This window comes from Thalassophryne amazonica, chromosome 10, assembly GCF_902500255.1.
Source record: "Thalassophryne amazonica chromosome 10, fThaAma1.1, whole genome shotgun sequence".
In the NCBI taxonomy this organism is placed as follows: domain Eukaryota; kingdom Metazoa; phylum Chordata; class Actinopteri; order Batrachoidiformes; family Batrachoididae; genus Thalassophryne; species Thalassophryne amazonica.
In genome coordinates, this window is record NC_047112.1 from 99,681,060 (window position 1) to 99,693,325 (window position 12,266).

Below are 12,266 nucleotides of genomic sequence, written 5' to 3' on the forward strand. Positions count from 1 at the left end.
AACTGGTTGAAGCAGGCTTCCATAATGTTTTTATTCTTTTGACCTGGCTGAAGCGTGCTTCCATAATGTTTTTATTCTTTTGACCTGGCTGAAGCGTGCTTCCATAATGTTTTTATTCTTCTGAACTGGCTGAAGCGGGCTTCCATAATGTTTTTATTCTTCTGAACTGGTTGAAGCAGGCTTCCATAATGTTTTTATTCTTTTGAACTGGCTGAAGCGTACTTCCATAATGTTTTTATTCTTTTGACCTGGCTGAAGCGTGCTTCCATAATGTTTTTATTCTTCTGAACTGGCTGAAGCGGGCTTCCATAATGTTTTTATTCTTCTGAACTGGCTGAAGCGGGATTCCATAATGTTTTATTCTTTTGAACTGGCTGAAGCGTGCTTCCATAATGTTTTTATTCTTTTGACCTGGCTGAAGCGTGCTTCCATAATGTTTTTATTATTTTGAACTGGCTGAAGCGAACTTCCATAATGTTTTTATTCTTCTGAACTGGTTGAAGCAGGCTTCCATAATGTTTTTATTCTTTTGACCTGGCTGAAGCGTGCTTCCATAATGTTTTTATTCTTTTGACCTGGCTGAAGCGTGCTTCCATAATGTTTTTATTCTTCTGAACTGGCTGAAGCGTACTTCCATAATGTTTTTATTCTTTTGACCTGGCTGAAGCGTGCTTCCATAATGTTTTTATTCTTCTGAACTGGCTGAAGCGGGCTTCCATAATGTTTTTATTCTTCTGAACTGGTTGAAGCAGGCTTCCATAATGTTTTTATTCTTTTGACCTGGCTGAAGCGTGCTTCCATAATGTTTTTATTATTTTGAACTGGCTGAAGCGGGCTTCCATAATGTTTTTATTCTTCTGAACTGGTTGAAGCAGGCTTCCATAATGTTTTTATTATTTTGAACTGGTTGAAGCGGGCTTCCATAATGTTTTTATTCTTCTGAACTGGTTGAAGCAGGCTTCCATAATGTTTTTATTATTTTGAACTGGTTGAAGCAGGCTTCCATAATGTTTTTATTCTTTTGAACTGGCTGAAGCGTACTTCCATAATGTTTTTATTCTTTTGAACTGGTTGAAGCAGGCTTCCATAATGTTTTTATTCTTTTGAACTGGCTGAAGCGGACTTCCATAATATTTTTATTCTTCTGAACTGCCTGAAGCGGACTTCCACACCTGCTCGGGAACAGGACCGTCAGGAACACCGTAGTCTCGCAGTCAGTGCCTTGTTCACGTTTTTTCTCGCGCGGTCAGGGCACCTTTAAGAGGTCTTGCCGGTGTGTGAGCACTGACTTGTTTCGTCGTGTTTCGGTGGAGTCATGTTTTAACATCAGCAGCAGCAGGATTCTGCACCATGGACGCTTTCCGACAGCGGAGCGCCGACACGATGCTGTCCGTGTGGATGTTACTGAACGCGATGTCGGGACTGAAGGCGGAGGACGATGGAATGGAAGAACTTGCCACTGAGAAGGAGGCTGAGGAAAGCCACCGACAGGACAGCGTTAATCTGCTCACGTTCATTTTACTGCTGACACTAACAATTCTCACCATTTGGCTCTTCAAGCACAGACGTGTGCGTTTCCTTCACGAAACCGGACTGGCGATGATTTACGGTGAGTATTCTGCCTTGTCACCTTCCCAGAACCTTCTCGTGCTTCATTCTCTCTGTTGGTTTTACAGAGGCTGTGCGCGATTAAATGTGCACACGCACAGACGCCTTCAGTGATGCTGCACGGGTTTTGGGCCAGACTAGTTTCTGGAAGGTGCTTTCAGCTGCTCCGTCCTAACAGCAGGGGCGCAGGCAGAGCACCCTCAGAGGGCCCCCTTTTTTTTATTTAATCACATAAAGATGCGCTCACAGAAAACACTATACAACATGAAATCACAAATGAAACACCTGTCTAAATACATAAAAACTGAAGGTTCAACTTAAAGATTAAAGTTGGTGTTTTTCCTTGTGCGTAGGCTTTAAACAGCAAAAAATAGATAAGTGGGTACTTAGTTCTTCTAAGTCAGCTTGTGTAAACATTAACAAAAAAAAACAAAACACAGCTATAATCTTGTATGCTTTCACCTCAAAAATTCAATTCTACTTCAGATTTACCATTTTCCACACAAATAAAAAAGCAACTTTGTTTTGCCTTTGTAATAAGTGTTTTGCATGTTTTCACCTAGAGTATTAAGTAGCCAAGTTAGTGCAGCAGATAACAGAATACGAGAGGAATCCTTCAGATGGTGATACAAGCACCAAATTTGGCAAAAGTACACCTTAGATATTACTCTTTTGAAAAAATCTAATGGAGGTGGCCACATAGGGGTGAATTGAAGAATTACATAGGGGTCAAAATATAAAAATGCACCAGTCATATTGAAAATTATACCACATTATTTGCCTGATTGTAAAGATTCCAAAAAGGTATTCTAAATAGGTATAGTTTGGACAATCTGTGACTGAATTCTATACAGTTATGGGGTAAAAACAAGAATGGTGACAAAGTTCAGTTTGTACAGAGGTCAAAAGTCAGAGTTGCTCCAATTTTGTCCAAAGGTGATGCAAATTATGGTTTGAGTTAATAGGGTTTCAAAAAGGAATAGTTTGCACCATGTATCATGCTTAGTTATCACGTTACGGGGTAACATATGTCACATGTCATATAATTCAATGGATGTCAACGTTATTTGACCTTTACTTTAGAGACCAAGCATTCAACACAGTCAAAACTATTCCATTTATTAATCCAAGTAGCTCAATCAACAGTTTGCACCATTTTGTTTACTGAAATTGACCCCTGTACAAACCAAAATTGCCCTTTCTCACCATTCTTATGGTTTTTACCCCATAACTCCATAACATTCAGTCATAGATAGTCCAAACTATACCTATTTAGAATCTTGATGATCAGATCTTTATGATAGGTTTCAATATGATTGGAGCATTTTTATATTTTAACCCCTGTGTAATTCTTCAATTGACCCCTACATGGCTGCCTATACAAAATTCAAGTGGCCCGTCGTTTTTTTCAAAAGAGCAATGTCTAAGGAGAATAAGCCACTTCAGCATTACAAGTACACATGCGTGGCGGTCGACGGCTATCAGGACAAACAAAGCCATGTGCGCAGCTGTCTGTTACGGAAGCGTATTGCATTCACTGGATTAAAAAAACATTTGACCGCTGATCTCGTAATTACGAGAAAAGATCCGCTTCCGTAACTGACAGCTGTGCACATGGCTTTGTTTGTCCCGATAGTTGACGACCACTGCGCATGCGTACTGTAATGCTGAAGTGGCTTATTTGTACTGGATTTGGTGATTGTATCACCATGTGAAGTATTGTTTCAGTTATTTGCTGCACTTAGTATTGTCTGTCTGATTGAGTGGTTTCAGAAAACATTTTAGGCTGTTGCTATACGGTACTGTGATTTGCTGTTAGTGTGGCACCCATTGTCTTTGAAAATACCTAAAGGTTATGGTTCATGCACAACTCTGACCTAACAATATGTTATATGCTTAAAATTTGTCTGTTGCCTTCCGTACAGCTTTGACAATATGATGTGCCTCTGTAGGGTCAGTGCATCTCAGATCAACCAATGAGCTAAACCCCACTTCCTCCAATTTTTATGAAACTTGGTATATTATTATTATTATTATTATTGCTTATCCTTGCACACGCTGTTTGATGAACATTTTCCCTCTGCTTGCACCCACCTTGTGTGTTTTTTTTAAGAGCTGACGTAATGTGAATTTCTTCTCTGTGAGCTCAATAAAGTGTATCTCATCTTGTATAGGTAACTCATACCCAGAAAAGCCATAATTTCAAATTTTAACTTGATTGGACCAGTAGTTTTCGAGATTTTGCAATTTCATTTTTTCACTTTTTCGCAAAAAAGGGTGCGGCTGCCAAATTTAAAATGACTGTAACTCAGCAACCACTGGTCCGATTTTAAAAAACAAGACATTTCTGTAATGGGGAGAACATAAGGAATCTAAAACGTGTTTTGTACTTTTGAGTTGGATGACCTGTTGACCTATATTTTGACCCTGAAATTGACACTGAGGGACACACGCCCGATCTCTTCAGCCCCATTATGAAAAATGTAGTCCTATATGTCAACTACAACATATAAAAAAAATTGGAGGGGTTTTCTGTTTTATTTTCATGCAATACCTTGTGGAAGTTTACATACCATTCCTTTAGAGATCCATTCAGAGTCCATTCTGTATACTTCAGTACATTTATATACATAGTGTCTCAAGTTGATGTATTCCACGAAATATTGTCAATCACAAACCAAAAGTAAATGAAAAATTCACAAATGTCTCAGTCTTATGAACACTAGGTGTATGATTTTTACTTCTTGTCAGCAGGCCAATTCAAACAGTGGTCAGAAATTCTGGCTAGGTCATTATGAGAAATACTGTAGTTTCTGGTTGAAGATGATTTCAAGAATGGAGCGCTTATCACACAATGTACATCAGATTCAGGAATCCAACAACAATCATCTCTGGATGGCCAGTAGAAGGTTTTAGCTGGTCCATGAGGGTGCATAAACTTAATCCTATAGTCACCAAATTCCTCTGAGACCTCTTCCACCAAACCAATCCATGGTACTTTTATCATAGCTGCAGCATGCAAAGTTTTGAGGTCGAACAACAAGAGGCATTTTAGCACTGCCTTCATGTTCATTACACAAGAGTCCTTGAACTGCCACCAAATCTGGAGGGTTCATCTGTTCACTGAGTTTATAGACATGCATCTTTGACAACGAAACAGGGACAAAATGATGGAATTGTAATGTTCTTTTAATGGTCTGAGCCAGGTTGAATCGAGGCTTGAGTTCATCTTCACAACTGGACACCTCATCTGTTGGTACATGGAAGAAGTGGATGCCTGGGATATTCTCTACACAGTAGTCAAACATGGCGAGAGATGTAAGAATATGGCCATCGGACAAACGCTGTAAACTTCTCTTAGTGACAAGCCTTTTCACAGTTCCACCAATGCCATCACATGCACTCTAGCCATGTGATGTGGCAAAGAAATTCCACTCGGCCTCCATGTGTCAGAAGTGCAATGTGTGGCTTTGTATTGTCACTGGTCAAAATAGTCGCAACTGTTTCCTCAGCTTCCACTGCCAATAGGATGTTGTTGGTGTAAAAGCTCCAGATAGTCCATGGGCCAAGAAGGTTTTTGGTACCACTTAAGGGGAATAAACAACACTTACAATCCACCCTCAGTGTATCACGGCCTACACAAAAATGTATGATAGCAGTCCCAGGGGGGTCATTCCATATGAAATCATCCAAAATAAGGGGAAGCCCCAGTTTTATAGTTTTAGAATTGCCTGGTTTTGATATACGAGGTCTGTTAGAAAAGTATCCAACCTTTTTATTTTTTTCAAAAACATGGATTTGAATCATGTGTGATTGCATCAGCCAAGCTTGAACCTTCGTGCGCATACGTGAGTTTTTTCACGCCTGTCGGTTGCGTCATTCGCCTGTGAGCACGCTTTGAGTGAGGAGTGGTCCACCCCTCTTGTCTTTTTTGTCATTGTTTAGGATTGGCTCAGAGACTGCCGCTTTGCTTGATCAAAATGTTTTCAGAAACTGTGAGGCACATCCAAGTGGACACCATTCGAGAAATTCAGATGGTTTTCTGTGAAAGTTTTATGGGCTTCAGAGAGATTAAGGAGTGTTACTATCGCTTTAAGGATGGCCCACAGCGGCTGATGGCGCGCCGCGCTCGGAGCCGCGATCGACAGGCTGAATGACCATTTCATTTCCAAACGGATGGCTGTATGGATCCGTGACCATTGTGTGCAATTTCTCTGGTTATCACAAGAGCTGGACATCAACATTTTCCAGCAGATTTCACTTTTAACAAGAGATTTTGTCATGGAAAGCCGCGCGGAGGCTTCGCGCGTCATGACGGATGGAGCGAGACAAAACCACCTCCATTTTGGTCTCACAGGATGGCTTTGAGATGGCTTTCAGACAGCTGTCTGTGGTTTTTCAGTCGTGTGATTATCCGAGAAATTGTGGATGAGCCTTGACATGCCAGAACATGTACTGTGAGGCTTCATCATGGCATTGCTTTGTGCCATGCGGCACTGCCGCGACGCGCGAAGCCTCTGCTCCTCTTTCCATGACAAAAACTCCTGTAACAGTGGAATGTGCCGTTCATTTACAAACTGGACGCTGTGTTTTATCCAGGATGTCGTCTGACTAGCACAGGAATTGTGAAAAGACGTGGACATCAGCACTTTTTCAGCACATTGAGACAGACGTCTGGAGGAATTCTAGTACCGATGCCAGGAATTCTGGTACTGATTTGGTCAAAATTGATGAGTGGCTCATGGACTAAGAGGGAAGTTGTTACAGTTAGAACAGCAGTAAGATCTTTTCTGTACATATGTTAGTTTGTTTGTGTATACATGTTAATTAGCTTGTTGTTTATAGACTTGTTTCCAGTGCTCAATACATGTGAATGTGAATCATCAATTGTTCAAGATTTTCCAACTTTATAAAAAAAGGTTGTGTGCAAGATTTGAAAGAGAGTAGCTAATTAATTGTCTGCAATATGTTTTCAAAGTTAAAAATGAAATATTTTAAAAGTTGGAAAATTTAAAATTCATACCCTAAATGGACAATGTATCTCTGGGGATACAGAGTGTAAAATTGAAAATAAAGATCATATTTTGATTTTAAAAATGTCATTGACCATTTAAGGGTTAAAGAAACCATGGAAGTAATATGAAGTAATATTAATTCCATGAAGAAATTAAAAACTTGAAATGGTAAATAAGTTTATGTAACTCTGGAGTACTTACATTTCTCACATGTAGAAATCATTAAGGAAATCAGAATTTCTTCCCTTGTTTAAGGAAACTAAAAACTTGAAATGGTCGTTGAGGCTCCAGTTTCTTTGTGCAAGCTGCTCACAGCATGTGACCAGAGCCTTGAGTATACGCTATGCTTCACATTAGAAACACTGACTTCTTCCTGGAAATTGCTATTACAACATAGACTGCCCAAAAACTTAGTTAGCAGCCAAATGGCAAAAAGTAATCAAAAAACTAAACTGTAGTGTAAACATTGTGTAGAATATGGGCTTGGTTAGAACTGTTAAAATTGCAAGGTGGTACCACAGCTGAATGACACACATTTTGGCTCAGTATGCATATCTCTGCACTCTGTATACACAGAATTTACCAGATATCTTGAGGTAGCCCTATATTCTATCCCAGTTTGCTCAAGTATGAAAAAGAAAACCCTTTCAGGGTTTAAAATATAGGTCAAAAGGACATCCAACTAAAACGTACCCAAATGCACAAAACGATCCTAGGTTTAGATTCCTTAGATTCTCCCCATTCCAGAAATGTCTTGTTTTTTTAAAATCGGACCAGTGGTTGCTGAGTTACAGTAATTTTAAATTTGGCGGCCGCACCCTTTTTCGCGAAAAAGTAAAAAAACGAAATTGCAATATGTCAAACTACTGGTCCGATCAAGTTAAAATTTGAAATTCTGGATTTCTGGCTATGAGTTACCTATATACCAAATTTCATAAAATTTGGAGAGGGTGAGGTTTAAAAATGCCTCTTTTTTTTGTGTGTGTGTGTGTGTGTGTGTGTGTGTGATTTGAGATGGACTGGCCCTATATTGCGATAATTACAGCAGTTTGTTATTGGATGCTGTACGAAGTGATGTAATACGGGGTTGTATCAATAGCCGTTTCAAACATATTAATCCCATGTGTAAATGGGGCATATTTTACTTGTAAAAGCTTCTGTTTAGTACCTGGCATTCATCTGGTAATTGGGGAAAAATTTGGCTGTATTCAAAGGACATGTTGCACGTTATTTAATGTCCCAGTTAGCAACACACCATCAGAGTATTCATGATTGTAAGTATATCCGTGCACATGCGGTAATAATTAGTGCTCGCTGGCGTATTTTATTGCTAATCATACCTCTCTTCTCGGCGAATCAACAGGCACATTACTTACTCTGCATTTCTCGGCTTATGACATACATTTTAGTCAATCAATCAATTCAATTTTTTTATATAGCGCCAAATCACAACAAACAGTTGCCCCAAGGCGCTTTATATTGTAAGGCAAGGCCATACAATAATTATGTAAAACCCCAACGGTCAAAACGACCCCCTGTGAGCAAGCACTTGGCTACAGTGGGAAGGAAAAACTCCCTTTTAACAGGAAGAAACCTCCAGCAGAACCAGGCTCAGGGAGGGGCAGTCTTCTGCTGGGACTGGTTGGGGCTGAGGGAGAGAACCAGGAAAAAGACATGCTGTGGAGGGGAGCAGAGATCGATCACTAATGATTAAATGCAGAGTGGTGCATACAGAGCAAAAAGAGAAAGAAACAGTGCATCATGGGAACCCCCCAGCAGTCTACGTCTATAGCAGCATAACTAAGGGATGGTTCAGGGTCACCTGATCCAGCGCTAACTATAAGCTTTAGCAAAAAGGAAAGTTTTAAGCCTAATCTTAAAAGTAGAGAGGGTGTCTGTCTCCCTGATCTGAATTGGGAGCTGGTTCCACAGGAGAGGAGCCTGAAAGCTGAAGGCTCTGCCTCCCATTCTACTCTTACAAACCCTAGGAACTACAAGTAAGCCTGCAGTCTGAGAGCGAAGCGCTCTATTGGGGTGATATGGTACTACGAGGTCCCTAAGATAAGATGGGACCTGATTATTCAAAACCTTATAAGTAAGAAGAAGAATTTTAAATTCTATTCTAGAATTAACAGGAAGCCAATGAAGAGAGGCCAATATGGGTGAGATATGCTCTCTCCTTCTAGTCCCCGTCAGTACTCTAGCTGCAGCACTTTGAATTAACTGAAGGCTTTTTAGGGAACTTTTAGGACAACCTGATAATAATGAATTACAATAGTCCAGCCTAGAGGAAATAAATGCATGAATTAGTTTTTCAGCATCACTCTGAGACAAGACCTTTCTGATTTTAGAGATATTGCGTAAATGCAAAAAAGCAGTCCTACATATTTGTTTAATATGCGCTTTGAATGACATATCCTGATCAAAAATGACTCCAAGATTTCTCACAGTATTACTAGAGGTCAGGGTAATGCCATCCAGAGTAAGGATCTGGTTAGACACCATGTTTCTAAGATTTGTGGGGCCAAGTACAATAACTTCAGTTTTATCTGAGTTTAAAAGCAGGAAATTAGAGGTCATCCATGTCTTTGTCTGTAAGACAATCCTGCAGTTTAGCTAATTGGTGTGTGTCCTCTGGCTTCATGGATAGATAAAGCTGGGTATCATCTGCGTAACAATGAAAATTTAAGCAATACCGTCTAATAATACTGCCTAAGGGAAGCATGTATAAAGTGAATAAAATTGGTCCTAGCACAGAACCTTGTGGAACTCCATAATTAACTTTAGTCTGTGAAGAAGATTCCCCATTTACATGAACAAATTGTAGTCTATTAGACAAATATGATTCAAACCACCGCAGCGCAGTGCCTTTAATACCTATGGCATGCTCTAATCTCTGTAATAAAATTTTATGGTCAACAGTATCAAAAGCAGCACTGAGGTCTAACAGAACAAGCACAGAGATGAGTCCACTGTCCGAGGCCATAAGAAGATCATTTGTAACCTTCACTAATGCTGTTTCTGTACTATGATGAATTCTAAAACCTGACTGAAACTCTTCAAATAGACCATTCCTCTGCAGATGATCAGTTAGCTGTTTTACAACTACCCTTTCAAGAATTTTTGAGAGAAAAGGAAGGTTGGAGATTGGCCTATAATTAGCTAAGATAGCTGGGTCAAGTGATGGCTTTTTAAGTAATGGTTTAATTACTGCCACCTTAAAAGCCTGTGGTACATAGCCAACTAACAAAGATAGATTGATCATATTTAAGATCGAAGCATTAAATAATGGTAGGGCTTCCTTGAGCAGCCTGGTAGGAATGGGGTCTAATAAACATGTTGATGGTTTGGATGAAGTAACTAATGAAAATAACTCAGACAGAACAATCGGAGAGAAAGAGTCTAACCAAATACCGGCATCACTGAAAGCAGCCAAAGATAACGATACGTCTTTGGGATGGTTATGAGTAATTTTTTCTCTAATAGTTAAAATTTTGTTAGCAAAGAAAGTCATGAAGTCATTACTAGTTAAAGTTAATGGAATACTCAGCTCAATAGAGCTCTGACTCTTTGTCAGCCTGGCTACAGTGCTGAAAAGAAACCTGGGGTTGTTCTTATTTTCTTCAATTAGTGATGAGTAAAAAGATGTCCTAGCTTTACGGAGGGCTTTTTTATAGAGCAACAGACTCTTTTTCCAGGCTAAGTGAAGATCTTCTAAATTAGTGAGACGCCATTTCCTCTCCAACTTACGGGTTATCTGCTTTAAGCTACGAGTTTGTGAGTTATACCATGGAGTCAGGCACTTCTGATTTAAAGCTCTCTTTTTTAGAGGAGCTACAGCATCCAAAGTTGTCTTCAATGAGGATGTAAAACTATTGACGAGATACTCTATCTCACTTACAGAGTTTAGGTAGCTACTCTGCACTGTGTTGGTATATGGCATTAGAGAACATAAAGAAGGAATCATATCCTTAAACCTAGTTACAGCGCTTTCTGAAAGACTTCTAGTGTAATGAAACTTATTCCCCACTGCTGGGTAGTCCATCAGAGTAAATGTAAATGTTATTAAGAAATGATCAGACAGAAGGGCGTTTTCAGGGAATACTGTTAAGTCTTCTATTTCCATACCATAAGTCAGAACAAGATCTAAGATATGATTAAAGTGGTGGGTGGACTCATTTACTTTTTGAGCAAAGCCAATAGAGTCTAATAATAGATTAAATGCAGTGTTGAGGCTGTCATTCTCAGCATCTGTGTGGATGTTAAAATCGCCCACTATAATTATCTTATCTGAGCTAAGCACTAAGTCAGACACAAGGTCTGAAAATTCACAGAGAAACTCACAGTAACGACCAGGTGGACGATAGATAATAACAAATAAAACTGTTTTTTGGGACTTCCAATTTGGATTGACAAGACTAAGAGTCAAGCTTTTTTTTTATTTTAGTAAACTCAGAAACATCCCAATGGCCAGCAGACAGAGTGAAACAAATACTGCTGCATCCGATAACAAAGAGTCTCTGCTTTCATTTGAAAGCGATTGCTCATATTTATCAGATATGGTCGGGAACGTAACCCTGACACCTGACAGCAAATTTGATGATGTTGAGGGAACTGCTGCAGGAGCTGCTGAAATACTGCCCTACCGTTTGGACCCGGAGGTTGATTGTGTGGGAAATACAAAATGGTGAGAAATCCCACATAATTTTGTATTAGTGTTTAGACCCATACTAACAGCAGATACAGATGAGGACTAAATAAATTATTAGTCCACTATGAAAGTTAATGTTTTAATTTAATTTAAGGTCTTCCAAAATTTCCTGTGATTTTATTTATTTATCTTGTAAACACAACAAGGAAATTTCAACACATTTCTATGGTTTTATTTTGGATGCTTACCGTTGTTTTACTGTGCATACAGAAACATTATTTCACAAAGAGGTAAAAAAAAACCTTGAGGGTCAAAATTAATATTTTTTACGTGTATATACTGGAAGATAACACTCAGGTATATCTGGATTTTTAAAAGCTTTGACGGATCTCTTTAATGGCTCGTACCTGGGCATTATTCTCCTGCTGGCGATTTGGCGCCATCCGTGCGTGACTCCTTCTTTGATGGCGTGGACCTGGACATTATTCCCTCGCTGGAAACTGTGTGTGTTGTGTGTGTGATGATGTCTTTAGTGTGGACTTTACATGTTTAGTCATAATCACAAATAATTCTGCAAGTGGGTGACTGCACTGAATAGAACAATAGAATGTCTTTATTTGTCATTGTGCATGTAAGTACAAAAAAATTAAAAACTGCAATCTCACCTCAAGATGCATGTACACATAATACAGTTGTATGCAAAAGTTTGGGCACCCCTGATAATTTTCATGATTTTCCTTTATGAATCATTGGTTGTCTGGATCAGCAAGTTCAGTTAAATATATCATATAGCAGACAAACACACTGATATTTGAGAAGTGAAATGAAGTTTATAGGATTTACAGAAAGTGTGCAATAATTCTTTAAACAAAATTAGGCAGGTGCATAAATTTGGGTACCCCAACAGAAAAAAACACATCAATATTTAGTAGCTCCTCCTTTTGCAGAAATAACAGCCTATAAAAATGCTTCCTATAGCTTCCAATAAGAGT

The 12,266-nt window shown here is 39.2% G+C and overlaps 1 protein-coding gene across 1 annotated transcript in view; it reads left to right on the plus strand.

The window, feature by feature from the left end:
• Positions 1 to 1,221: 1,221 nt before the first annotated feature.
• The window catches only part of slc9a7 (solute carrier family 9 member 7), a 152,597-nt gene continuing 141,552 nt past the window's right edge, over positions 1,222 to 12,266 (plus strand). Inside the window, exon 1 of the mRNA XM_034180614.1 lies at positions 1,222 to 1,609. Coding sequence (XP_034036505.1) covers positions 1,351 to 1,609 — 259 coding nt within the window. The 5' untranslated portion in view covers positions 1,222 to 1,350. The remainder of the gene's footprint in view (positions 1,610 to 12,266) is intronic.